Source organism: Sceloporus occidentalis, unplaced genomic scaffold (genome assembly GCF_023333645.1).
Source record: "Sceloporus occidentalis isolate IW3139 unplaced genomic scaffold, rSceOcc1.0.p SCAF_9, whole genome shotgun sequence".
Taxonomy (NCBI): domain Eukaryota; kingdom Metazoa; phylum Chordata; class Lepidosauria; order Squamata; family Phrynosomatidae; genus Sceloporus; species Sceloporus occidentalis.
This window is the reverse complement of record NW_028316989.1, coordinates 13,689,302-13,716,650: the sequence shown is the minus strand read 5'-3', so window position 1 is coordinate 13,716,650 and position 27,349 is coordinate 13,689,302. Positions and strand designations below refer to the sequence as shown.

Below are 27,349 nucleotides of genomic sequence, written 5' to 3'. Positions count from 1 at the left end.
ATGAACAGCCTAACCCCACATCACACTTGCCATTTATTCCTCTTTGTTTCTTCAAGAGAGTCCAAGAAATCGTTTGATGGAGGGCAGTGGGACAACATCTCTCCACCAAGAAGCAAATTCAGTGACATAAACACACCCATTTCTCCCTTTGTCCTCAGTTGTGGCTGCTGGAACCATCATGCCACAGTTGCAACTCTTTGGGAAAAATGAGGAAAATGGTATTGCACTTTTCGGAGAATTAAGGTGCAGCCTGTGAGGTATTTTTGTTTGGAATCGAGGGCAAGGGAGTGTAAAGAAAGCAGTGCAGCTTGGAGGTGGGAAAGGGAGAGAGGGTTGCAAAAATTCATTACGGAAACATAGACTCCGCAATCGCATTTCAATTTCGCTGGGACAAACTCTTATTCTGCCTTTCGGCTATTCCATCCTAAAGCTACCAAAGCTATGGTTTTTGAAACAGGCATCTCTCCAAACTTAAAACCAGCGCCTGACATTCATGATAGACAGGGATGCTGAGAATAATGACATACATCTACCTATTGGGCCACATATTTTTTTTATCAAAACACCTGTCTTTACTGAACTGGTGTAAGAGATCTACCTAGCTAGTTATCACAAGGCCCCACATTGTCTAGGGGTGCATACAAATAAAACACTACTTCCAAAATAGACTCACTGTAGAACTGCATCCACCTCACATTGTTAAAATAAACAATTTTCTCCATAGGATCAAGTAGCACCAGGAAATCCAGTTCTGTATAGCACTGAGTGCCCAACACCTGCGTCATCACACTTTTCCAACTTTAAAACCGTTTGCTATTTTTTTAAAAAAAAACCACACACACAGATTAGGTGAAAAAAATCCATTTGAACTGGACCTCCCTAAACTGGTGCCCTCCATAAGTGCAATGGACCTAGGGGAGGGCACTGTATTTCAACACATCTGGATATCACTAGCTAGGATAGTACCCTCCAGATGTGAACAGCATAGTTTGGAGACTTTTTAAAATAGTAACGAAGGCAACCATTTGCTCCCAGAAGAGTAAATAGGGCTGACACCTTAACCAGACTTTGAATGGCTATGTCTATCTGTCATCTGCATAGTGAAGGTAGTAGGAAGCTATAAGAAAGATAAGAAGAGTCATACTGGATCTGATCAAAGGCCTCTCTAGTCCTGCATCTTGTTTTCCATAGACATCTCTGGGAAGCAGGCAGACAGGGCATGAAGCCTATGCTGAACCCCATGGGTGTGAAAATCTGTTCCAGTTCTAGTTTTAAAGCTATGTAGTACCGCCCCCCCCCCCCCCGGTAGCTCAACCCTACCCCTATGGCAACTGTCTTTTCCCAAACAGAATTGGCATTAGCACCATTTTTGGAAGCAGGGAGTAGAAAGTTAGAGTGTCCCCCGCTCTAGGTCTCCCAGCATCCTCTTGACCTCGTTCTCCACACGCATGAACTTGGCCTTCTTCCATGGGTTGGCGGTCTGACGGCGGCTGCATTGCAAGTCTTCCAGGAACAGACCCAGGTGCTGCCGTACCCTGTCCCGGTCCCAGATGGGCAGGTTCTTCTGGACCACGTTCAGGATGATGGCCCAGTAGTCTGACACGTCAGCCCCCATGGTCAGGAAGATGAGCACCCGGATGCTGTTCTGGTCTTTTCGCATCTCGTGTAGGGCTTGCTTCCCTTCCTCGCTGATCTCATTGAAGTACAAGCTTGACAGAAGTGGCGAGAGATGGAAGGAGGAACAAGAAAGCATAAGGAGAATTTCAAGGTCTTCGGGTCCAGAAAGAGCCTAAATACCCTAAAGACACTAGATCCTGTCTGATCTTGGAAGCTAAGCAGGGTCAGCCTGCCAATAATAATAATAATAATAATAATAATAATAATAATAATAATAATAATACAGTACAGTGGGCCCTTGTTATCCACTAGTGTTTGGTTCCAGGACCTCCCATGGATAACAAAATCCATGGGTGCTCAAGTCTGCTTCAATACAATGGCCTAGCAAAATGGTGTTCATATAAAATGGCAAAATTATGGCTTGCTATTTGGAGTTTATGCTTTTTTGGAATATTTTCAAGCCATAAATGCTTGAATCCATGGATAAGGCGGACCAGCTGTAATAATCAGTACCACCGCCAGCACCATACCATATCTAAAGGCACCAGTTCCCAGTGCAAGCACTCATAAAATATCTAACTAGGAAATTTTTCTGCAGCGATGCGCTGATACTCACTGCACCATTTCCAGGGTGGCATGCTTCTTGGCTTCCTCCACCAGGGCCAGTGCAGCCCCATCTGTCACCGAGTTGTAAGCCACATCCAATTCTCGCAGGTGTTGGTTCTGTGCCAGGTGCTGGGTGATCATCTCCACACCTTGGTTCCCCAGGGAAGTGTGGAGCAGCGACAGGTGGCTCAAAGAGCTGTTGCCAGCTAGGCCTTCTGCCAAGTAGCGGGCACCCTGCTCCGTCACAGGGTTGTCTGCCAACCTGAACATGGTGCAAAAAGAGGGACAGGCAGTGAGAAGACAGCTTGGAAATATACTTTTTTAAAAGTGCTTAATTACAATTATAGGTCTAAAGCAAGGCTGGGCAAAGGGTGTCCCAGTGATTTCATGAAGCTCCCAGGGCTGCTTTTGTGGTTTGTTTGCATTTTCTTTCACACTCACCTTAAGGTGTTCACCACACACTTCTCATGCAACAGCAGGTCTCTGATCTCCTTGCATGCTTCTGGTCCCAAGCTGTTTTGCTGCAAGCTGGACACAAAAACATAGCAATTTTTAAAAGTTCAGAGTCTGACAGCCTTCACTTCTGATCAAATCCTGATTGTAGTTTGCCACCCTGTGGGGAAAGGCAAGTCTATGTGAGAAGGGTATATACTACAACTGTTTTACCAAATTATTAAACTAACCAATAATTACCACCAGGTTTAAAACTGGTAGAACCACAGCTCACTGGCATTGTTGTTGCTGTTGTATGCCTTCAAGTCACTTCCAACTTATGGTGACCCTAAGGTGATGCCATTATGGGGTTTTCTTGGGAAGATTTATTCAGACGGGGTTTGCCTTTGCCTTCCTCTGAGGCTGAGAGAATGTGATTTGCCATATCCCACACATTCCAATCCAGTCTGAATCCCTAGGAAGACCTGCTTCCAGGGCCAAACACCTCAATCTCCTGTCGTGGTATAAAGCCATTTCCTACACCGTAAAGCTTGAGCACAGTGCTACGCCTGGGCTATCAGTATATGTACCAAGCTGTACACACATTAATACTCACTGAAGCTTTTTGCATCGTAACAAGACTGGAAAGAGAATCCGCAGCCGGTTGACATCCAAGTGACAAGAGGCCAGGTTCAACTCCTCCACCTCATGGTTTGTGGTGCCCACCACAGAGGCCAGAACAGAGCATTTCAGAGGGGTCATCTTGACTGAGGAGAGATTGATAGTCCTCAAGGACTGGATGGCTTCAGCTGTGAAGCGCTCATTCTGGAACTCATGGAGAAAGAAGAGATAGTCCATGAGCTCAGAAGGTGGCAGGCCTTTGCGGCTGTTACGGATGACTGTCTTCTTCATGGCCTTGGCGATCTCAAAGGCTGCCAGGTTCTTGATGGGGCAACCCAGCTGGTCCAAGATGGCCCGGTTGCGCCGTGAGAGCAATCCACCCATGAAGATGGGGAAAAGTTCAAACACCTCATCGTCAGAAGCATCATCCGGATGGCGCATTGGGCCTTCCACCCCAAGGATGCTGAAGTTGATCTGATCCAACACATCATCGTTAAAGTAGTCTTCTTCCTTGAACATCTCCACTGCCATGGTGCGGGCGATGGTGTCGCGATCCTTGCTGCTGAAGCGGCTGAAGTAGCGAGGGAAGATCTTGATGAGGTTGAAGAGCAGTGGCAGGATCCGCAGAGGCAAAACCTTGGAGACGATGCTGATGACCACAGCTACGTCTTCACTCACTTTGCCAATGATCTCAGAGACTTCCTTGCCTACCCGCTGCGTCAGAGTTTTCTTCTCACCCAGGACTACGTAGAGGGCTGCCAGGTACTCCTGCATGACGGGGATGGTGAAGACAAAGGTGTGCTCCTTCCCCGACTGCACGCAGGGGGTCAGGAAGAAACGGAAGACATCACTACGAAAGACATTCAGGAGGTTGAGTTCGCTCTCTGTTTTCATCTCCACTTCAAAGCAACGGCGCAGGTCCTTCTCTGAGAAAGAGGTCTGCCGGGACATCACTCCATCATAGGCCAGCTTCCCCACTGTTTTGGCCACATACTTCATCATGGAGATGTTGGAGGGGTCCGTGCTGTCCAGCACCTCCCCGCTGAAGTTGAGCCGCAGGAAGCTGGTATAGATTCCAGTGAGTGTCTGAGCTGGGGGCACCGACTTGGTGAAATACAGAAAGTGCAAGGTGGTGCAAACCAACCAGCAATAGGAAGGCAAGAAGCAGGCGGCTGCAATCTGGTTGTGCCTCTCCAGGTTCCTTGAAAGCATTTCCACCAGGTTGTCTTGCTCGCTTGCCTCCTCGGCCGTGGGAGGACCAGAGACCCCAATGCATCTGGGCTGGCGGAGGCGCATCTGGAAGTAGAGTTTCTGGAGGTTGATGTCAGAGAAGCCACAGACTTCAACATAGCGGCCCACAAACTTGCTAGGAATTCGGCGCACTGCAGATGGTCGTGTGGTGACGATGATGCTCGCCTGGAAGAATGAGAGGAGAAACATGTAGATCAGAGGTGGACAAAGTTCAGCCCTGGGGCCTCATGTGCCTCTCCTCCTCCTAGGATGGTTTATGGTCCTCAACACCTCTAGAATCCCCTAATTTTCCTTTTTATAACTAAAAATGAGGGTGAATTGCGGCTTCTGCAAAAGAGCACTATTTATCTTTCATATAGTTTGCAAGGACTCCCTGCTCTGTTTGACATTTAAAGAAAACACTTTGATTTGGGAGAATCAGAAGTAGATCTTTGGGTTTTCTGATGTACTTTTTGGCAGTCCAAAAACAAGAGGGTCCAAAGACATAACAATGGCCCCTGGATCTGACTCAGCTGCCCAACTTTGATGTACATTTGGGCAAGTCAACAGCATGCCATGTAAATAGTTCATAGATGTTTTTGAGAAATACGAAATCTAACAATGTCATCATCTGTGGTTGTGGTACATTGGCCATATCATGGTATGCCATTGCTTTTCTTTTTTTTTTTCTTTTTTTCCTGTTTCTTTTTTAAAAAAATATATTTTACCTTGATTATAAATTAGATTATTTGTGTTAAAACTAATGAAATGATAATATTAAAACCCTGAATGAATAAAATACTAGCAGTTTGGGGAAAAAATTCTGCAAACCTCTGGCATCATGTACTTCCGGAGGAGGTTGACCACAATGGCAGATGGAAGGATTGGTTCGTTGGGGTCACAGCAGAGCTCAGTATGAGCCAGGCGGAAGTCCAGGTTGAGACGGTCCAAGCCATTGAGAACAAAGAGCACCCTGAGGTTGGTAGTGCCCAAGGTTGGCACCAGCTCCCGGAGGTGGAGGTACTTCTTGGTGATCATGCGCCTCAAAGAGATGGGCGTATTGCTTTGGGAGAGATCTTCACAGGAGAACGGGATGAGCAATTCAAAGCGTGGCAGACGCTCATGGCACCAGTCCATCACCATCTTCTTAATGAGGGTGCTCTTCCCAGTGCCCACTGTGCCATACAGAACTACATTCTTCACCTGCTGCCCGCAGACATTCAAGTCAAAGAGGTTCTGGAGGGCAATTGTCTGGTTGCAGGAGGCCTGGAGCTGGTTTTGGATGGTCAGGTCAGGAGAGGGCTTTAGGATCTCCTCCAGAGAGCTCTCCCGGATCACTGGGTCTACATGGATGGAGTCCAGGGCAAAAGAAGGGCCAAACAGCCTCTCCTCGTTGGGCTGCTGGAGGAACCAATCCGCCAGGCTCTTCCGGTGTTTCTGGATGGCTTCTGAAACAGAGAAGCAGAAATAAAGCGAGAGGAAGAGGCACTGAAAATTGAACACCAGGTCTTTTCAAAAGTAACTAGAACCCATAGCGGGGGAAATAAAGATACCCAGGCAAATCCAGGCTGCATCTACACTGCAGAATTAATACAGTTTTGACACTGCTTTAAGTGCCATATCTCAGTGCCTTAGGATTCTGGGATTTGTCGTCTTGTGAGATATTTCACCGCCTCTGTCAAACAGCTCTGGTGCCACAACAAACTACAAATCCCAGAATTCCACAGCAGTGAGCCAAAGCAGTTAAAGTGGTGTCAAACTGCATGAATTTGGCAGTGAGGCAGCAGCCCCAGTGTTTCTCCCTTCTTGTCTTCTAAATAACACATTGCTGATATGTAGATTGCTCTCGGTACTCTGTTTCCTTCCCGCATTTTCTGCAAAAAGATTGTTTTCTTTCTTTGTCCTAGGAAGAGGCACATCATGTGTCTTCCTTAATGGCTGTGAGCATGCTTGCACTTAGAAAAGCCAGCTCTAGATGCTTCTGTAAGTCAGTTATGATTTTTCTTCCCATTTATCCTGCGATAGACTTCCAGAGTAATTATATGTACATTTCTTTTCTATGCAATCTTCCAGAAAATTCATTTTCTTTCCCTAAAGATCAGGACCAAATCCAATTACTTCCAATAACCACTTTTCCCAACTCTGCTGGGCATAAAGGTTTGTTGGGAGTAATGCATTAGCAGCATGCTGGCTCTATGGAGAAGCTGATCGGAGACATTTATATTTATTTTTTAATGTATTCCCTGTCTTTCTGCCAAAAACACAAAAGGAGCAGTCCAAGAAGGCCTAGCCGCAAGGATCATGCTGGATATGGACCCTCTCTTTTCAAAGCATCAGGACTGCAGATTTTACCAGAAGTGCCCACATTCTTCAGTGCTATTTGGCTCGCTCTGGGTGAAGAAGCCTGAGGTGGTGCCCGCTGGTGTCCTCCTGGCTGGCAAACAAAACTCCTGCAAAGACATTTATTAAAAAAAACCCAATCAATCAATCAATCAATCAATCAATCAATATGCCATTTGTGTTTTATTTATTGTTGTTGTGTGCCTGCAGGTCATTTCCAACCTACGGTGAGCCTAGGATTCCAACCTAAGGGAAAATCTATCCTGGGATTTTCTTGCAAGGCTTGTTCAGAGGGAGTTTGCTATTGCCTTCCTTGGAGGCTGAGAGAGTGTGACTTGCCCAAGGTCACCCAGTGGGCTTCGAAGCCGAGCTGGGAATTGAACCATGGTCCCCAGAGTCGTAGGCCAATGCTTAAACTAGTATGCCATGCTGTCTTTCCAAGCTTTAAAGCTTTTTACTATCATTCTGTTAAGCGCATTAGGTGCTGTAGTACCATTCTATGTAATCCTTGGATCTATACTTTGACAAGGTCTTTCGTCTTCTCTGCCAAAGAGAGCGGGTGCCTCACCAAATTACAAACGCCAGGTCACTATAGAATGGAGCTGTGGCAGTTCAAGTGGTGTCAAACTGCATTATTTCTACAGCACAGATGCACCCAATGTATTCAAAGCTCAATTCTTGCCTCTGTCCAGATATAAAACCACTCAGTGAATTCGTGGTACAGTATAAGAAGGATTTAAACTATGTCTTTCCTAGGTTTTTTAGGCCATTCTCTTAGCCACCGGATGTTAGTCCATGGTTGTGCCTTGTAGGTCCTCACCCATCCACTTGCCACACTCCCTTCGGTCACAGGAATGTATCCCTCCAGTTTTCTGTCCTACTAACTTCCAACGCTGCCTAGAGCCCAGCATCATTTATTACCTGAGGGGTGGCATTGAGGAGGATAAAGTCCGGTCCACATGCAAGATCCGCTTGACAATGAAGTTGCATGCTGTGCCTTAGAAAAATAAGATCACAAAGATTATCATATAGGCCAAATATCCTTGCAGAGAAGGGTTTTTTTTTTTTTTGGGGGGCGGGGGGTTCTTATAGAAAAATGAGAGGCTAAGAGGAACCATCTAGTTGATGCGAGAGGGAGTCTCAAGTATAAGGGGCAGGATACAGATATTTATTTATTATAAACAAGTAAAGTTTATATTATAGTATAGTATATTATAATAATATATTAAATAATGCTATTAATAATACTATAAATACTACTACTACTAATAAATATAAATATAATGCAACATAATGTAATAATAAATATAATATGAATCTTCCTGGTTGGGGATTCAACTGCTTGCAACAGTTAAAATAAGCACAGCTAAAATTCACAGCATGCAAAAGTTAAAATGCAATTAACGTTATAAAAAAAGAAATAAAGCCAGTTTAAAAAAACATAAAAATATTCAACAACACCAACAAATAAAAGGTCAGAACATTATACAAGCATGTGAGTGTGTGTGTGTGTGTGTGTGTGTACATGTATATGTACATGTAGGAAAACAGGCCACTTTCCCCCTTGCAATTAGCTTTCCATTCTAGTAACTGCGTAATCATTTAATATGATGGTGTGGGTTCTTCTTTCGTTCTTTTGAAAGACTCTCTTCCATTCAGTAAAACTGAAGGTGAGAGAAGTATCTGGAGCAAAGCATCTCACATTCTCCTGTTCTTTTGACTTCGCTAAAATCAAATGCTCTCAGGGAACCTGTCGTTTTTCACTAGGGAAGTCGTTTTTTGCAAAAGCGAACTGCAACTCTTCACTCACAAAAGTGAACTGGAATGGTTCCCTTGCAAAAAGGAACTGCAGCCGCTCACTGGCGAAAATGACACTTGCAACTGTCATTTTTTGCAAGTGTAATTTTAACTGGGGAAATGGATTGGTAAACACCTCCAAAAAGCCACACTAATGCCAACAAAACTGGGACCTCTGCCTTACCATTTATGAAATCCAGTTGTATTGTTGATGCTACCAGGCCTCCTCCAACCTTCTGCCTGGCATCCGCTTGCTTCAGTCTGCTCCAACCAGTCCTCGCCTGGGGCAGCCATCTCCTGAATGGCATGGCAGCTGGATCCGGCCCTTCAACTGCAAAACACATAATGCACAAAGGTCATAAAAGAGAGTTGTTGGGGGTTTTTTTTTGGGGGGGGGGTCATTCTGCTATATCTGCTATTTTTGCACAGACTATTTCTGTTCTTTCATGATCTAAGATGAATTCCTGTAGTTCTTCCGTGGTCATTATCTTTTGCTCATACAGAACAATAAACTAGAAATCACATATTCACAGTAGAAGAGTAATAGGAAACAAGGTCCCACATGCTGTTGATGGTGAAAAAGCTTTATTATCTTTTTAAAAAGCCCAATGTCTTTTGGCTTTGGCACCAGCTGACCTTCTTCGGGGGCTATTACCTGTAATTTCTGGCGTTGCAGTTTGCACACTCAACAAAGAGGACACTCTGAGTATTAGAAAGAACACAGTATTATTATATTAGAAGGAATGCACTTCAGGATTCTAAGGAGTTTTATCACACGAAGAAAATTGGGAGTTTATCCCGTGAATATCCCGGAAAAATCGCGTAATTACGTGAAACGAATTCACACAACATTGCACAAAACCCACCATTAAAGTGGTCACAAAGAAGCATTAACACACATCTTTTTACTTTCAGGATTTCTGCGACAATGCATTTCCGATATCACTCCATTTGCGCAATTGCATGTGATAACCATTTGCGCATTTACTTGCCATTGCCGCTTCATTTGCAGGATGCTTTAAATGCACGTTAATCTCTCTTTAACACCGAAATCAGTCCCTGTGTAATAAACTCCTAAGTCTAAGAAACAAAACTGCAAATCCCAGGATTCTGTAGGATAGCAGTTAAAGTGCATTATTTTTATAGTGTAGACACACCCAGTGGTCTTGCCAAGAAAACCCCACAATAGGCTCGCTCTTCAAGTCTCCAGAAGTTGGAAATGACTTGAAGGCAACAACAACACAACCATTAAAAGCACAGGAGCACTTTCCAGTTTTCAATCTAGCAGCTCTGTGCCCAAAGCAGGAGCAGGCTAGAAGAGAGGTAACAACTCTGGCAGTCAATGAAGAAAGGAGGGAAGGCATGGAAAAACCCAGACAGAAGGAAGGAGAAAGAAAGAGGAAAGACAGGATGGGGATGAGAAGCAAAGAGGTTAAAAGGATAGGAAAATCAAGAAAGTGCATCATAAATACCCATCAGTACCTCTTGGCCCAAAGCTGTTTGCAGGGTTGCCTTTTTGCTGTCCAGCATCCCAAGCAAGGACAAATCAGTGCATCTTTCACCCATCTGAGCAAAGCCATAAATCTTGCCCAGCCTAGTTGTGCCAGCGGCTTCCTTTGCCACCCTCGCCAGTGCCTCAAACGTCATTGCAATGCCAGGCTGGATTCTCACACTACCCATGCAATCACATAGCAGGCTGAACATAATCCAGGTTTTTCTCCTCCTCTTAAAGGAAAAGGCAGCTAGAGGAGAGTGCCAAGGAAACAAGAGTGGCACATTTATTACCAATGGTTTTGCTGGCAAGAGGCCGGGTGCAGAGATAGCCAGAGTCAGCAGTGCCTGATGCTAGGGCCAAGTCATGCATTTGAAATTAGAAATTTCAAATTTCAAAAGACTAATTAGAAAACACACACACACATATACATTGTGTGTGTGTGTGTGTGTGTGTGTGTGTGTGTGTGTGTGTGTTTTCTAATTTACCCAGTATAGGAATTATTGCTTTTTGTCTGTTTTCTTCAACAACTTTAGCATTTAGGTGTGTCTGCAAGCAATACAATGAATGGAGAAATTTGCAGCGGTCATTTGGACACAGTGGTCTTATTGTCCCCTGGTTTAGATAGCAACGTTGTTGTTGTGTTAGTAGTGTCCTCAGGTCACTTCCAACTCTCACGAGGTTTCCATGGCAAGATTTATTATTGTTATCATTAAAGTTTATTTATGTAGTGCCATATGTTTTACACAGCGCTTTACATAAACATCAAAAACAGTGTTTTACACCAACATGAAAAACAAGATAACATCTGCCCTACAGTGTAAAATCTAAAATGCCAAAGCATAACGTTTTTAAAATCAATGATTTATGTGTTTAAATGGCTCAAAAGATAAACTATGGGAAGCACTACACACTTAATCTGAACTGTCCAAAACATCGGGCCGGGGATGAGAGTGTGTGACTCGCACAAAGACTTGCGTTTCCAGTCTATGCATGATGGAAAGGTGACCACACCTAGGAACTTGTGGAGTAATTTCCGTGGTGGTGGAAATATTTGCAACGTTCAATGTGTCAGTTTCCAATCGTTTGGATTTAGTGACGTCTTTCTCTCCAATTTATATGGTGACATGATGTGACCTTCCGACTTATTTTGCTGAAAGGGGCTCAGTATTTCTGTGTTTAAATTTCCATCCCAGTATTTGCATACCTTGAGGGTCATTTGGAAAAGTCATTGTTTTTCTCAGCCCAAATGGGTTATTTGTAGAGATAAATAAGACATTGTTCCTCTCCTTCAGCCCTTGGACAGGACAGGGAAGGATCTCAATTCTCAGAGTCAATGATTATCCAGACCAAATGCCCAAGTTCTTTGGAAACAGGAAAGAGGACAACAACAGCAGCAACAACAAGAGCACACTTGGACTGGAAAAACTGAAAGGGATGGAGAAAATTAAAATAATAATAAAAGTATATTAGGTGCCTTTTTCAGATCTGCAGTGCCTCTGTGTGCAAGAATTACTATTGCTAGTTTGTCATAGGCTGCATCCACACTGTGTAAATAATCCAGTTTGACACCACTTTAACTGCAATGGCTCAGTGCTATGGAATCGAGTGTGCCACAACAAACTACAATTCCCAGATTCCATAGCACTGAACCATGACAGTGCCTAGGAAGTCTGGCAAGTTTAGACAGTGCTTTAAAATCTTTATATTTTGGAAAATGTCTTCTTGTTGCTTACATTTATTGTTGCTATGAATGCATGTATATCCTCCCTTTCCCCAAAAATTGGGATGCAAGGCACCTTACAAAAATTAAAACAAATGCAAACAAGAGCACATAATTAGACACATATAAAAAGTCCTGCTTTTACTGGCTTCTACTTTTCAGTGCTGCCATGTTTCCAGTACAATCATCCCTCCACATTTGCGGATCTGATTTTTTTGCAGATTTGATTATTTCTCTGATTTGAGTAATACGTTCTCTCTGGGAATTGCGAGGTTCATCAGCGCAACTCTGCCAGAAGTTGACCACAAAGTTGTCGTGATAAGTGGACCTAGAAATCCCTAGAGAAAACACTTCTCTAGGGATTTCCAGTGCAATTCTATAGTGGAAGCATTGCTCCGCAAATCCCAGTATGTCCCAGATGAAAACCATGGTGGAAACATGGCACTACAATTACATTGGATAAAAGGATCCCAAATTTTGGGAATCTTCAAACCCATCCATGTTCAACCCCAAGAAAAGCTCATGGTTGACATGACTCTTTTGACCCTGAGAAGTTACCTCCGATGTAGCTTCTTCCCAGCTGATGTTCGGTGCATCAACATCCTTTGCTCCATTTTGGATTCAGTCTTTTCTAGTGGGTGCCTTCATGGATTTTTAAAGAAGAAAGATGACCTTTCTTAGCCGCTCCTTGGCCTGTTTTGCTTCTTTATTCCTCTCTCGCTTTCTCTCGGTGGTTTTATTTACAGAGCTTCTGACAGCTTCTTTGCCACCGTAACTTCCTGCAAGCGAGCAAAGCCCTTCCCACTCTCTGACTTTACAACTGACTCTTTTGCATTTGGGAAAGCGTCCAAGAAAACCAAATAGGGAGTTGGAGGAGGAAAGCAACAGAAAGAGGGAATGGCCCTGGTTTACCCCAGTGACTTATATATTGCAGCACAAATAATGGCCTGTCCTATTGGATTTGGCTTCAGAACTGAAGTCCGGAGATCTCAAATTTCTTTCTCTGCACTTTTGAACAGCTGGAGAAGAAGAAGAAGCAGCTGCATCATTGTGCAAAAAACTGCTGCTGCACTTGAATTTCCGTTTGGTGTGCAGCATGTTGCTGATGTTGTTGTGTGCCTCCGAGTCATTTTTTGATTTATGCTTACCCTAAAGCGACTCTATCTTATTATAGACTTTATCACAAGAGGACAATTGGAAATATAAACAGGGTTTATCCTGTGAAAATCGCATATTCACACGACGTCGCAATTAAATGGCCATTATCCCGGGAATACGTGATTTTTCTGGGATATTCACGGGATAAGTTCCTAATCTCCGTTGTGTGATAAACTTCTGTGTCCCAGTTTATTTCTCCTCCTCCTTCTTCTTCTCCGCTTTGTCCTCAACTTACTTCAAGTGCAGCAAACTGAGTTCAAAGTGCAAAAGTACAGTAGTCCCTTGTTATCCGCTGGGTTTTGGTTCCAGAATCCCCCTAGATACCAAAATCTGTGGATGCTCAAGTCATATTGAATATAATGGCATAGTAAAATGGTGTCCCTTATATAAAAATGGCAAAATCAAGGTTTGTGTTTTGGAATACATACATACATACATGAATATTTTCAAGCTGTGAATGCTTGAATCAGTGGATAAAGAATCACTTTGAAATGTCCACAAAGCAACTTTATTTACTACCCTGGTCTTTCCCTCATTCTTCGCCGTACCTTTTTAAAGCAACCAAATGCATAAATAGTGTTGGACTGAAGGGAGGGAATCGCATTGAGATATGACGAAGGAGAACATTTCCAGATTTTCCTGTTCTTTGTGGCCTTGCACAAATTAATTAAATAGCAGCCAGGGTTTCCTTTGTAGGTGGATTTATGCAATTCTCCCTTCCTACTTTTGCTAGGAAGGAAGAGAGGAAAAGAAAAAAATAATTCCTTTATTTGATGGCTTTGCAAAGAAACAAAGGTCTCATTCCCACTTACAAATAAATTGCTTTGTGATCTGAATTGATGGATTGGCAGTGGGGCGAGGTTCACACTACATTTGTCCCAATCGCATTTTCTTGCTGTAAAATAAAATAAAATAAAATAAAATAACCCATTTGTGGTTGACATTGACGAATGAATCGATTCAATTTAAACCATTTCCTGCAGGAGTCTCTCAAAATAACCCATTTGTAGTTCACATTGGCAAATTAATCGGTTCAATTTGAAGCATTTTCAATGGGATTTCATTTTTCTCTTTCCATCACTGCAGTTACATTTATGTACTTCTGTATGAGGGTCAAAGGGTGAGTTGTTAATTTCCGCTTCCTCACCTGGCGACTCCTTATCACATCATAGTAAATCGATTCTAATCTGCATCTCATTCACACTGACACTGAATCGATTCGTGAGCTTGATTCTTCAAATCAATTCTTGAAATCGATTTCGATCTGCATCTGGTTCACACTTGCATGGAATCGATTTATCCAAAAAATCAGCACCAAAAAGACGCAAGTTAAATGGGTCTACCGCATGGCCTCCCTCTCCGAATCAATTCAGCGATTCAGTTCAGGGTCATTTAAAACGTTTCAAACCGATTTGCAAACCAGTTTAAAACGCAGTGAGAATGAGGCCAAAGAAGTGTTAAAGCAAGACTGGGGAACATGTGGCCTTCCAGATGTTGCTAAAATTAAATCCCTTCAACCTTGAGCAACACAGCTATTTGTGGAAGAATGATAAAAATGGCAGTCCACCAACATCTGGATGGCTACCCTAAAGGCACCAGATCCTGTCTAATCTTGGAAGCTAAGGAGGGTCAGCCCTGGTTAGTATTTAGTTGGGAGATGGCCAACAAATATCAGGTGCTGTGGGTGATATTTCAGAGAAAGAAACTGGCAAAGCCACCTCTGAGTGTATTCCTTGCCTAAGAAAACCCTATGAAATTCATGGGGTCGCCGTAAGTCGACAACACTGCCTTAGTTAACTGTAATGGTCACGCCACAAAAAACACTTTTTTCAAGCTCTGACAGTACGTAAGAATGTATTCAAATATACTTAATGATGTCTTCTTCCTCCCATATGCAATGTCAGAGATGCCCAAGAATAACAGTCAAATGTTACAGTATAAATATAGTTTTTATTTAATGTGTGAAATCCAACCATAGGCCTTGCACAAACCCTTGAAATGAACAGCAAAGACCAGCCGCTCTCTCAGGCCTCTCTGGCCATATATTTTAAACATGCCATCTGCCCTGGGAAACTGAGAAGTTCTTAACCCAAAGGTATGCTTCCGAAACCATTCTGTGGGCCCGGTTCCTTCTCTAAACTGTCTGTGCCCATAGAAAGCCCTCAAAAGCTAAGAGAAATGGGGTTTTCCCACCACATTACGATTTTTCATTTTAAAAACATGGACCCAGAAGAGGATTGGGAAAACTGAAGAGCCCTTTGACCAAATGTAGCAGCTTCAATTGAACTAGACGTAAAGTGGAAACCGGCCCAAACTCTCCAATGCATTTTGGAAGCAAATCCCTGGATTCCATGGGATGCAGGTGAGAGAAATAAAGCGGGATCACAGTGCGAATAATGGCTTAATGTGAAATGGCCCCTGATCATGCGTCTTTCGGAATAATCCCCACTGTATGCATTGAAACGAATTTCAAGGTGCATTTGTAAGGTTGCTGTCCCAAGCACAGCTACTTAAGGAGTAAATCCCATTATTACAGTGGGATACACCTGTGAGTAAGCATGCACATGATGTCCCATTGTTCTTGGGTCTCTCATTTCCAGTTTTCAAACAGGTTGGCACAATGTTTCTGTTTCCTCTTCTAAAATAGTCAGATTTCTTTTGTGAGCAAAGAACTGCTTAAATGTATTTAAGAAATTGTAGGCTGTCTTTTGCAATGCTACACATACAAGGTCCCTGAAATCTATATCCAACCACAGATCTCAACACTGAGAAGGAAAACCAGAAACTAGCTGGGTTTATTCCCAGATGGCCGCAGCTACTGAAATGATAATGTGAGAGGTGCTGCAATTCAGATTTCTAGGGAAACACGCACACGTTCCTTTTAGTGCAGAATTGTTCACACTTGATCCACACAAAACGTGAAATAAAACCGTTTACTTATTGCATGACTTTGGAGGGAATACAAGGAGGGGCAGAAAGGACCTTAACATATACCCCTGCCAACATCCCGTCCTCCTTTGTCTTAGCACCAATGGTTAGAATTGCAAATCTACTTCTTGGGTATATGGAAGGAGAGAATGGGTGTGCAACCGCATTACTGAGAATGGGCTCCATCTTGTAGCCAGAGAGAAACCACAGTTTGGAAACTTGACATTTTTTGGAGTACAATTCCCAGAATTCTCCAGCCAGCATGTTCTAAAAAAGTAACTTTAAAAAAAAATTAAAGTCCTGGTGGATGAATGTAACTCAAGGAAGACCACCTGTAGGAACCATAAAGTTCACAAGCCTGCCTTGAGTTATGCTCATTGGCTTGAGCTTGGAAAAGTTGGTTTTTTGGAACATGTTGGCTGGAGATTCTGGGAGCTAGACTCCAAAAACAGTACAAGTCTGTAGATAGATGCATAGCTACCATTGGTATGGAAGGGGTAGTGTCCCAGGGTCTTCAACCCATGGAGAGGCCACCTACCCAACCCCAAATCCTTGTTCTAACCGGTCATTGTAGTCCAATTTTTCTACACAGCCATGTCCTTGCTGAGGGGGAAGAATAATCCTAGATAAAGCACAGATTCCTCATAGTAAATAGACTTAAAATCTGCCTGTCCTACCACTTTTCAGCACCAGTATTTAGCTGCATTACATTCAGGCTGTGCAACCTTCCTAGTGTCTTTGGTTCATAAGCCAAGGCTAATACTGATAAAATCTTTTGCGTAAGTCAGGGAGGTCAAAGCCTTAATGCTTCCTTCTATCCATGCATTTATGGCAGGGGAGGGGAATAATTGATGACCCTTCAGAATTTCTTTGGACACTACAATTCCCATCATCTTTTGCTGTTGGCCATGCTGGTTGGGTGTTCTGGGGGCTGTAGCAACAGCAACCTCCCAGGAGCATAAATGAGAGAAATAACTGGCTCCTCAGTGCCTTAGCAAGAGGAAAGCCATTAAAAATGAAATGTTATGTTTTTCCTTCAAGGCAAAGAGACACTTGGTGGATGGCTCCATTCTCAGATTGGATGTGAAAAAGACTGTACAAGATCGCCAAATATCAATCCCCTGGTTTTCTGCCTCCAAACCCACCTGCTTCTCTGAAATCTACTTTATGAACACATACATTATTCTTTTCTTAGCAGCAAATAAAAGTGCCATTTGCAAATAGATGGGTCAGGAAAGGTACACTTTCTGTCCCTAAAATTCATCCTTTTTTGACCTTTCTCAAGTCACTGGCTTTTTGAAAGTAGCAGTGGCTGTGGACTCCCATATCAATGGAGCAGTGACTCCACTGAAGGCTTTATTCCAAGCTTTAAAGGAACTATTCAGGTTGCTGAACCTATTAGTCTGAATACAGAAAGAAAACCTGGAATTGACTCCTGCCCCACTGACATGGAAGCCATTGCTGCCACTGCTTAGAAGTGCATCCTGATCTGGAATATCCTTTTACTTTTTAGTGCTCCAACACTAAATAGGTGCAAAGGAGGAGGTGTTACAGAGGAGACACTTGTAGATAAGAAAATATATGCTGAGCTTTGGCCAGGCTGTGTACGGAAAAGAGAGGGGCCATTATTGCTGTGTCCTCTCCAGAGCCATCCACCTAAGAAAATAATGGTCAGTGCAAATGGCAGCTATTAGCTTCCATGTCACTGGAGCAGTGACTTTGCTACAGGTTTTAGCTTGAACTTTAAAAATAGTTCCCGAGGATGGATTCGTATGGAAGCCAGCTGCTGCTGCTGCTGTTTGGTCTATTAATAATTTCATGGTGCCTGCAGTAATGCTACAGAACAGAAATACACAGCACAAGCAAAATAGTATTTTGTAATGCTGACAACACTAGAGATAAGCTCGCAAGGAACATTGGACTCATCCACCGCAACAACGCAGAAAGAAGAGTTAATTTTTTCCCTTTAGTTTTAGCACTGAGCACTTGAAAGGAATGAGTAATCTTCTAACCATCAGTAGTGGAGGATTGGAGAAATGGTCAGAGACATGAGTTCATGTCTTACCTCTGGCTGAGACCCATTGCATGACCTTAGGTGACTGTCTCTTAGCCTCGGATCTGTTGCCCATACAATGGGTACAAGTGCTACCTGTCTCTTCCTTGAAGGCCTGTTGCCAAAGCTGGCCCAAAACATACTGTATGGCATTTTTGCAAATGTTAAAAACACTGGGGCGATTATTAAATAAGGCAGCAGGGAAGAAAGAGCAATGACACACTGCTGATTGTCTCAGGACTTAAAGATTGTATCCCTGTAAAGGACTAGCACTGAAAGCTACCTGTAGCTTGGAATTATCATGGCAAATGGCAAATCCCCAGGGGGAAAGTTGTAAACCAGTGGTAGAAAAATGATGTTTGTCCCCCCCCCCCCCTTTAAGTAGGTTTAAACTGTACAGGTTGAGTCTTCCTTATCCACAATTCTGAAATACTCCAAAATTCAAAATTGTCTGCATTGGCGTGCTTTGCTCCCTGATGGTTCGATATACACAAACTTTGTTTCATGCACAATATTATGAAAAATGTTGTGTATAAATTTACCTTCAGGCAATGTGCGTAAGGTGCATACAAAACATAAATGAATCTTACGTTTAGACATGGGTCCCATCTCCAAGATATCTCATTATGCATATGCAAATATTCCAAAATCTAAGAAACTCCACAATCCAAAACACTGGAACAGGTCTCAAACATTTTGGATAAGGAAGACTGAGTTTTTACTGTGGCGTTGCTGTTGCATATGATGTGGCCACTAGTTTATATCTTGGGATTTTTAAAGCTCAGTAAAAGGCAATGTTGTGGCCATGGGCTCAATAAAAAAGCTTTGGGGGTGAAGAATTGCCACCAAACCACCCAAATATGGGCCTAATGATGTCTTCTATTGCCTCCAAGCCAGGAGAAGGAAGAAGGCTGAAAACTGGCCATCAAGCAAGCAAATGAAGTCACTTTAACTTTGCTGAAGATGTGTTGACATGACTCATCAAGAGTGGGGCAAAGGGGTGAGAACTGGCCTTTGCCCCCAATGTACTTGCCTACGCTTGCTATAGGGCACACAAACATGGCCTAAGGAAGGCTGAAAGCATGGTGAAAATGCTACCATTTGGAGGCATTTGGGGTGCAATGGGGTGGATTCCTCCTAGTTCCCCGTTTCCCACGCCTCCTCTATGGCATTCCTCTCAATTCTCATGATTGTCTAACTCCAGCCTATACCAGCTCCAGGATTTTGTGTTGCCCAATCTTATTCACACTTATGCCGAAACAAGCTCTGCTCATTTCAGCATGGCACAGAGGAAGACTTCCTTGCCAAGCAGCAGCTGGATTCTGCAACCTGCGTACCTTAATACAAAATTGTCCAATTTGCATAATTTTTGTCTTCTTTTGCATACTTTCTTTTGCAATTTTACGCTACGATTCTTAATTATTTCCCTGCACCTGCACACGTTTGATAATTACAGAGAGGGTTTTTAAAAACAGCCTGTATTGGCCACTTGTTTTTCCCCTCTCTAAACTACAAGCAAAAACTGAAGACGTTGGATTCTACATTCAAGACAAAATTCTGGCCTTTGGCAGAATAATAACACCAATTCACATTAATGTCTGCCTTATCAGAGACTTGCAAGATTTCAGAGTGCTAGAAAAAAAATCTAAGCCCAACCTCATCCTATATGCACAAGGTTTGCTATACCCACGCATTTGGAAACTTTCCTTTTCTGCAGACTGCAGTTCCCAGAATCCCCCAGCTATCTTTGCTAGGGATATATTGACTGGTGGATTCTGTGAGCTGCAGTTTAAAAAAAAAAGAGTCAAAGGTCTGAGAATAATTTGGGGGAAGATTGTTCTGTCCTGCTTACCTGTAATTCTCACCCCAAACGCTCATGACTTGTTATTTGGTTTTTCCTAAAAACACATACACACAAAAAGAGATTTTGGGAAGGTAATGGGATTAAGGAGGAGGGCAGGGAAGATACAAAATCCTCCATTGCTACGGTTATGGTAAGCATTGAAAGCCTTGTGCAGCACACACACACTCCTAACAGCTCTCTCGGTTTCTTAATATTGATACACATGCTACAAGTTAATGTCCGTAAGCGAGAAAGTCAAAAACGGCACAGGGACAATGGCGCTAGAAAACTGTGCTTTGTAGAGGACACTGTTGATGGTTGGAGACGTCTGGCTTTCCCCCTTCAATCCCCACCCATCCCTACTTTCCTACCCTCCCACCCCCCAAATATCCCTATATCCCCTCTTCCCAACTTCCCCCAATGGAGCAGAAACCAAGCTGCCTCAATTTTAGTTAGCTTGACTTTGAGACGATGCCTTCCCCTAGAAGACATCTGGGTTTATGGAGAGGTTGGGAACGCATGACCGAAGACATGTTCTTTCCAACTGATATTGCTCCGGGAAGAAAGTTTTTGACACATTCCAGAATTATATAAAAAACAAACAGGAAAACGGAGAGCGTGAGCGACCGTTTTGCAACGAAGAGAATGCTTGCAAAGGTTAAAACAGTTCCGAGACGTCTCCATCAACTCTTCTCGACTGAGCCAACGCTGGTCATCATCATCATTGTCATCATCATCATCACTCCAGAGACCGGATGCATCCCTTCCTTCCCTGTGTGACCTACACAGAGTATTTTTTTTTGGTGAGGTCCTTTAGGAAATGTTTTATGGCACAGCCCACAGCCTCCACGAAGGGGGACAGGGGTTGTGTGCCCAAGTCTCCTTTTTATCTTTCGGATTTCACCTTGTACTTGAGAGTGAGGTAGGCCAAGAGCCGGAGGATGAAAAAGAAAATCCCAAGAACTATAAAGTCTAGGTAAAGTTTGGCTTCTTCCACGTCTAGTTCCTTGAGGATTTTGATGGGATCCTTGAAAGGACACTCAGGCTCCTTGCACTCCAGTTCGCCACGTTCCAAGGAGTAGATGGTGAGGATGACGCCTTCAAAGCCATACCTGAACCAGGATATAAAACGATACTATTATTATCAGGGCCAGAGCTTGGAAGCTTCCTTTAAATAATAATAATAATCAAATCCTGTTGCTTGGTGTAGTTCTTCCAGCAAAATAATCTGATTTTTGTTATTAATTACCGAATCCTGGCAAAATAATGCTTTTGTGTTACCTGGTACAGGTTGATTCTCTCTTATCCAAAATGCTTGGCACCAGAAGTGCTTTGGATTTCGGAGTTTTTTAGATTTTGGAACATTTGCATAGAAATAATGAGATGACTTGGAGATGGGTCCTGAGTCCAAACACAAAATTTATTTCTCTTTCATATACACCTGATACACATAGCTTGAAGGTCATTTTACGCAATATTGTTTTTGATAATTTTGTACATGAGTAAAAGTTTTTGTATGTTGAACCATTGGAAAGCAAAGGCGTCATCATCTCAAGCACCCATGACAGAAGTTTTGGTTTTTGGAGTATTTCGGATTTCTGAATTCTGAATAAGGAATACTCAAGCGGTACTAGGTCCTAACAAAGTAATTTTTAAAGGTACCTTATCAACTCAAACATACGTTGCAAATATACAATGGTTAAGGGAGCACACCAAAGAATTCCAGAAGAAAATCAGCATGTGCTTTACAGACTATAGCACAGCCTTCGACTTTGTTTTTGTGAGATAGTTAGCCTTCTCTATTAGAATAGAATCATAGAATCATAGAGCTGGAAGAGACCGCAAGGGTCATCCAGTCCAACCCCCTGCCATGCAGGAAATCCAGCCTCCGTTTGAAGACATCACAACAAACTACAAATCCCAGGATTCCACAGCACTGAACTGCAACCATTAAAGCAGTGCCAAACTGCATTAATTCTGCAGGGTGGTAGCAACCCTAGTCAAACACTCAAACCACTACACCACATCGACTCCTCCCTAAACTGCAAATCCCAGGAATCCATAGGATGTTGTTAAAGTGGAATATAGCATTACCACAGTGTATTGTGACAGGGCCATAAAAGAGATGCCACACCTGACATAAGAGACGTAGGAACTCCACTGCAGGTACGTCGGGATGGTCTTGAAACTGACAAAGAAGCCAGAGAAGAGGAGGACTGGGATGGCTGTCACTGGACCCACAAAGGTGGCTACCTGGGAAGGGCAGAGAAAAAACAGGGCCAGGTATAGACAATTAAAAATGAATTGCAACAAGACATGCCTTCCCCAACCCAAGAACCTCCAGAGGTCCTCAGCCTGGCAGGGGAAGATAGGACTTGTAGTCCAAGACCACTGAAAGCCACTGAGTTTGAGAAAGCGATGCTAGATGAACTCCAGATAAGACTTCTAAAGATTCTGAGGATAAGAAAATCCAGAATTAAATTTCCCAGAAGTCATAATGGACGGTAGGTTTTATTTTTAACATGAGGCATGTAACATTCATCTAAAGTTTAAATTATAAACAGATGACTCAAGGTTTTGCCTCTTAAAAGAATTCAACTTCAGCATTTCAAGCTACAATCTTGCAAAGGTCAGAGAAATAAATCGAGGAGAAAAGCACAAACGATAAACAGTTGTAAGGAGCATCTGTGGCTGGCATCTTCAAAGAATGCTGGCATGGAAGTGAGTGGGGTATATATACAGCCTGGATCCTTGCTATTCAACACATACCACCACAGAGATTAACATTTAAATCACTTCATTCCAACCAAAGGTCACACATTGTATATCTACTCCACTCACTTCCATGCCAGCATTCTCTGAAGATGCCTGCCATAGATGCTCATGAAACATCAAGAAAAAACTCTTATAGTACATGGCCATATAGCCCCAAAAAACCCACAAAAATTATTATTATTATTATTATTATTATTATTATTATTATTATTATGTGTTTCTTGCACTGGAGGACTATAAAATGCCTGGAGAGGACATTTCTCTAAGCATTTCATTTCAGCTAAGAGAAATACCGTTCCAACTTATAAGTGAAATCTGTTATGCGTGAAGGGTCCCGGAATGGATCCTACTGCACTAATCTGGATTGCTGTTGGGCCAGAGAGAGAGTTTAGTGCTTCCATTCCCATGCAATTTCATCATGAAACTAACGCACCTTCTCCCCTGCCAGCCTTACCTGTAAAGAGGTGGATGCTGCTCCAATCATGAGCCCCAAAGACTGGGCCACCAGAGCAGTAGACGTGGCTAGGGCAGAGAAGAGGAGGAAGCGAGTGGCTTCGGGGGGCTGTCCTGTCATCCAGTAGACGATGCTGCAGTAGGTGATGGGGCAAATGACCTGTAGGAAGCAGCAGAAGGGCAGGTGGGCACTCTGCTTAAAGTGTGGGATATCTCCTCCATTCCTTACCTGCCCAGGTACAGCAAAAAGAAGCAAAAGCCCACCCCCTTTTCTCCTTTCCCCTTCTGGGTTAACTGAATGCAAATTACTTTTGCACGTTGAATTTGCAGCAGTTGAAGTGAGCTGAGGACAAAGGGGGGAGAGAGGAGAGGAACTGGGACATTTTAAAAGCAGCTGGAAAAGTGGGATGACAGAGGATTAATTGGGGATATCCTGGGCAAACAGATAGTTGCGAAGTTGAAGGCTTTCATGGCCGGCATCCATAGTTTTTTCTGGGCTTTTAGGGCAAGATGCCAGCCACAGATGCTGGCAAAATGTCAGGAATAAACTGTTCTAGAACATGGCCACATAGCCCAAATAACCCACAAAAAACTATGAGATAGTTGTGCTTCTGTATTAAAAGCACAGAGCCTCTGTTGAGAAAACATGGGGTGAAACCAAGTATCAATACAGATTAAAGCTGACCTGCCTACCCCTCACCTGAAAAGGAACGTCCGCCATAGTTTTGGCAAGGAAATAGGCTTTCAGGCTGTACCAGTAGTTTAGGTGCTCCCTCAGAAACACGGACATCTCCAGAGGGACTGTAACAACAAGGAGACAGTACAGATGGGTGAAAACACAGCAGCATTTCATGCATCAAATGTAGTGGCAGAACACAAAGAATTGAAGCTTATGGAGTTTTGCATGTAAACGGTTGCAGGTTTAATCCCAGGTAACAGAAAGGAAAGAGGGAAGTATATTATTGCAAAGAGCATTTGGCATCAACGCAAGTGCCTGTATGACTTGATCTGAGCATCCTGATGGTTTAGACAGAAGAAATTTTTAAAATTGGATATGTTGTCTGCTTTTACTATGTTTAAATGGATTCTTTATTTTTATTTTTATTTTAAGTTTCTATTATATATTGTTCTGTTTATATTTTACCTAAATACCTGAAAGCGCTAGCAACTTCAATGGCTTCTATCCCTCATTCTTGGGCCTTTTCGTAAGTTAAAAGTGACACTAAAGGAGGGTAGATTTTAGAGTCATGCTTCCTCCTTGCTTCTAACGTACACTCTTACCTCGGGTTACGAACGCGCCGGGATACGAACTTTTCGGGTTACGAAAAAAAAAAAAAATTATTTCCGGGTTACGAAGGTTATTCCGGGTTACGAATAACCTTTTGGTGCTTTTTGGCGCTATTTCGCACCAAATCGCGGCTTCCCTCCATTAGCGCCTATGGGTTTCTCGGCTTACGAAGACTTCCGGGTTACGAAAATGGCGGCGGGACGGATTATTTTCGTAACCCGGGGGCCGAGTGTACATCCATCCATACTTTATAAAATAAATATATGCAGAAATGAACAATTGTGAGCATTTCTTCATTTTCCCTCGCTATGGTGGATGAGGGAAGGGGAGCACATACTTACAAGTGAGGACAGTGGGCATGAGTGCTGCAAACATGAGGAAGAGCATGGAGAAGAACAGGAATCCTGTGTTGTTGAAGACCTTGGCAGCGTCATTGCCGATGTGCAAATAGAGGAGGCCGATCAAGACACCGATGCAGATGTGGGACATGAACCGCAGGTGGGTGAGCACCTGTGCAAAGGGACAGGTAGCATGTTTACTCTTCCTGCTCCGGCCCTACAGGCAACAGTAGGGTGGTTCCTGAATATGGTTGGCTTCTGAATCAAGCTTGCTGTTTTACACTGAGATTTGGATTTCTGAGCTAAAATCTCAGTACATGATGCTGCATAATACATAGTGACACCACTGGGGTTATTCAGTTGGTGAAAACAATCCAAGTAGAATGTGGGTTGACTCCTTGTTGTTCACATGCATTTCGAATGCATCCGATTAAGTTTTGCAGGGGCCTGCCCAAAAACCCTCTTAACCTGGGATCATCAATGTTGGATTTTTTTCTGAGTTTTTCTAAAAGACTCAGATTGTCAGCTGTGTGAATAACCAATGTGAATAGACCTGGAATAAACCAGGATAAGACTCTGCATACCATGAGTGTACTTCAAATACATTTCTGTCATCGATTCTATCTTTATTCCAGTGCTGACATATGTAAGCAACCAAACTCAAAGGGATGTGCACAAATATGGTTCCATAACATGAACAACAAACCCAGAATGCATGAGTAAAATTATTTGCATAGTTGCACTAATAATGTGTGAAAGACCCCATTGTCTCTAAGTCTCAGATTTGGGGCTGGACAATGCTGCACTGGCACCCTTACCCACCCATGACATTCTTATTGTAGGGTCTCAGTGCCAGCATCCCTAGACCCACTGCTATTCGCCCTTGCCTCTTCAATTCTTTACCGCCCACTTACACCTTGTGGGGCGCTTACCGTGTCTCTCATGATGGACAGGAAGGTCCTCTTGAAGAGGATGCAGAATTGGGTCAAGGTGCTGGTAGCAAAAGTGTGGCTTTCAATGTGATCCAGATCCTGAAGGTGACGCATTGCCGAAAAAGAGAGAGTGGAAAGTTAGAGAAACAAAGGATCCCTTTTAGCCAGTAAACATATGAGATTCAGCTGGCTTGTTTTCTCTTTATACTTTTTCATTGGCCATACTGGTTTTTATTGGCCTTTACAGCCAGGGTGGTCTAGTGCAGTGATTCCCAAACTTTGATCCTCTGGGGGTTTTGAATTTCAACTCTCAGAAGCCCCAGCCAGCTTGGCCAACAGATAGGAATTCTGGAAGCTGAAGTCCAAGGCATCTGGAGAACCAAAGTTTCAGAATCGCTGGTCTGAGCATTAGGTTATGATTCTGGAGACCTGGGTTCAAATGGTCAGCTATGGAAACCCACTGGGGGACCTAGGGCAAGTCATACTGTCTGAGAGAGGCAAAGGCAAAGACCCCTCTGTACAAAGCTTGTCAAGAAAATCCCACAATAGGAACACCTTAGGGTTGCCATAAGTCGGAAATGACTTGAAGGCATGCAACAACAACATGCTGGTTGGGGATTCTGGGAGCTGTAGTCCAAAATGCATTCCACACCCCCAACCTCCTCTGGATTTCTACCAGAGATTTGTTCCATTGCATTTGAAATGCACTCCTACTTACGGCCACGCAGGGACCTGGGCAAGAGGAATCCATTTTGTCTGGACTGCTCTTCTTGTCGGCCATGGCACACAGTCCATTCTGGACCGCTTGGAACAGGAGTGGGTTGAGGTCACCATACTCTCCCGAAGCAACTTCGATAACTGCAAGGAAATGAGCAGCGTGAATGAGTGAGCCAAGACATGTGTGACTGTGCAAATGGGTACATACTTCCCGGTGGTTTCCATCCCTCAGCCCATTATTATTACTATTGTCTTGGTTTCATGACCTACCAAGTATCAACAGATTGGAGTTCTCAGCTATCAATGATTAAGGTTCTATCCAAGAATCTAGGAATCGGTGAGGAACTGGCAGATTATGTGATGTGTTCTAAGTAATATCATTTTGTTAACTGTGATATTGTGATTCTATCTCTCTGTATGTGTCTGTGCCTTCAAGTCACCTGTCAATGTTTGGCAACCCCATGAATTTCATAGGATTTTCTTATGTAAGGAATCCTCAGAGGTGGTTTTGCCAGTTCCTTCCTCTAAAATGGAGCCTACAACACCAGTATTCATTGGTGGTGTCCCATCCAAGTATTAGCAAGAACTGACCCTGCTTAGCTTCCAAGATCAATGGGATCTGGTGCCTTTAGGGTATCACTATTCTGGAAGCTGTCATTCTAACAATTCAACATTCATTGTTTTAACTGTATTTTGTTTTAACTGAGTATGCAATCCCTCCAGACTCCCCTTGTGGTCTTTTTTTTTTTTATAATCCAGCAACATCTGGAGAACCACATGAATCCCACCCTGCATTAGATGAACAATACTATGAACTGAACCATGTATTCATCATATCTAGGAAGCACCATCAATGGCCACCATCACTTACTGAAATCAGCTGGGTTATGGTAGGTAGGGCAATGAAGTCCCAGACCTTTTAGGTACGGGATGAGGTTGGGCACGGCTCCCTTGAAGATGCATTGACCCTGGCTCAGGATATACAGCTGGAAGGAAGAAGAGAAAA

The 27,349-nt window shown here is 43.2% G+C and overlaps 2 protein-coding genes across 3 annotated transcripts in view; both read right to left on the bottom strand.

Moving 5' to 3' along the window:
* Nucleotides 1–1,326: 1,326 nt before the first annotated feature.
* NLRX1 (NLR family member X1) lies at nucleotides 1,327–12,628 on the bottom strand. 2 transcript variants are annotated; one of them, XM_089539154.1, is made up of 9 exons: nucleotides 12,417–12,628; nucleotides 8,828–8,974; nucleotides 7,768–7,843; nucleotides 6,859–6,956; nucleotides 5,338–5,954; nucleotides 3,272–4,692; nucleotides 2,665–2,751; nucleotides 2,234–2,485; nucleotides 1,327–1,709 (listed from the first exon to the last, which is right to left on the bottom strand). In XM_089539154.1, the coding sequence occupies exons 2-9, from the start codon at nucleotides 8,949–8,951 to the stop codon at nucleotides 1,391–1,393; spliced, it is 2,994 nt and encodes a 997-aa protein (XP_089395280.1). In that variant the 5' UTR covers nucleotides 8,952–8,974; nucleotides 12,417–12,628; the 3' UTR covers nucleotides 1,327–1,390. The 2 variants fall into 2 exon arrangements, with proteins under 2 accessions (XP_089395280.1, XP_089395279.1); XM_089539153.1 differs by lacking the exon at nucleotides 12,417–12,628 and having other exon boundaries at nucleotides 8,828–8,987.
* Nucleotides 12,629–20,211: 7,583 nt separating this feature from the next.
* ABCG4 (ATP binding cassette subfamily G member 4) overlaps nucleotides 20,212–27,349 on the bottom strand; it is a 35,007-nt gene continuing 27,869 nt past the window's right edge. The window contains exons 8-15 of the mRNA XM_089537529.1: nucleotides 27,215–27,329; nucleotides 26,345–26,484; nucleotides 25,627–25,725; nucleotides 24,698–24,866; nucleotides 23,769–23,869; nucleotides 23,070–23,228; nucleotides 21,975–22,093; nucleotides 20,212–20,952 (exon numbers count right to left, since the gene is read on the bottom strand). Coding sequence (XP_089393655.1) covers nucleotides 20,727–20,952; nucleotides 21,975–22,093; nucleotides 23,070–23,228; nucleotides 23,769–23,869; nucleotides 24,698–24,866; nucleotides 25,627–25,725; nucleotides 26,345–26,484; nucleotides 27,215–27,329 — 1,128 coding nt within the window. The 3' untranslated portion in view covers nucleotides 20,212–20,726. The remainder of the gene's footprint in view (nucleotides 20,953–21,974; nucleotides 22,094–23,069; nucleotides 23,229–23,768; nucleotides 23,870–24,697; nucleotides 24,867–25,626; nucleotides 25,726–26,344; nucleotides 26,485–27,214; nucleotides 27,330–27,349) is intronic.

Bases quoted from the DNA above. Each gene is read 5' to 3' on its own strand.
- NLRX1 (XM_089539153.1), bottom strand. From the start codon at position 8,987: ATGTGTTTTGCAGTTGAAGGGCCGGATCCAGCTGCCATGCCATTCAGG. The intron at 6,957-7,767 runs GTAATAAATGAT...ATGTCTTTGCAG, and splicing joins TCCTCAATGCCACCCCTCAG to GAGTTTTGTTTGCCAGCCAG. The intron at 2,752-3,271 runs GTGAGTATTAAT...TTTTGTGTCCAG, and splicing joins TTACGATGCAAAAAGCTTCA to CTTGCAGCAAAACAGCTTGG.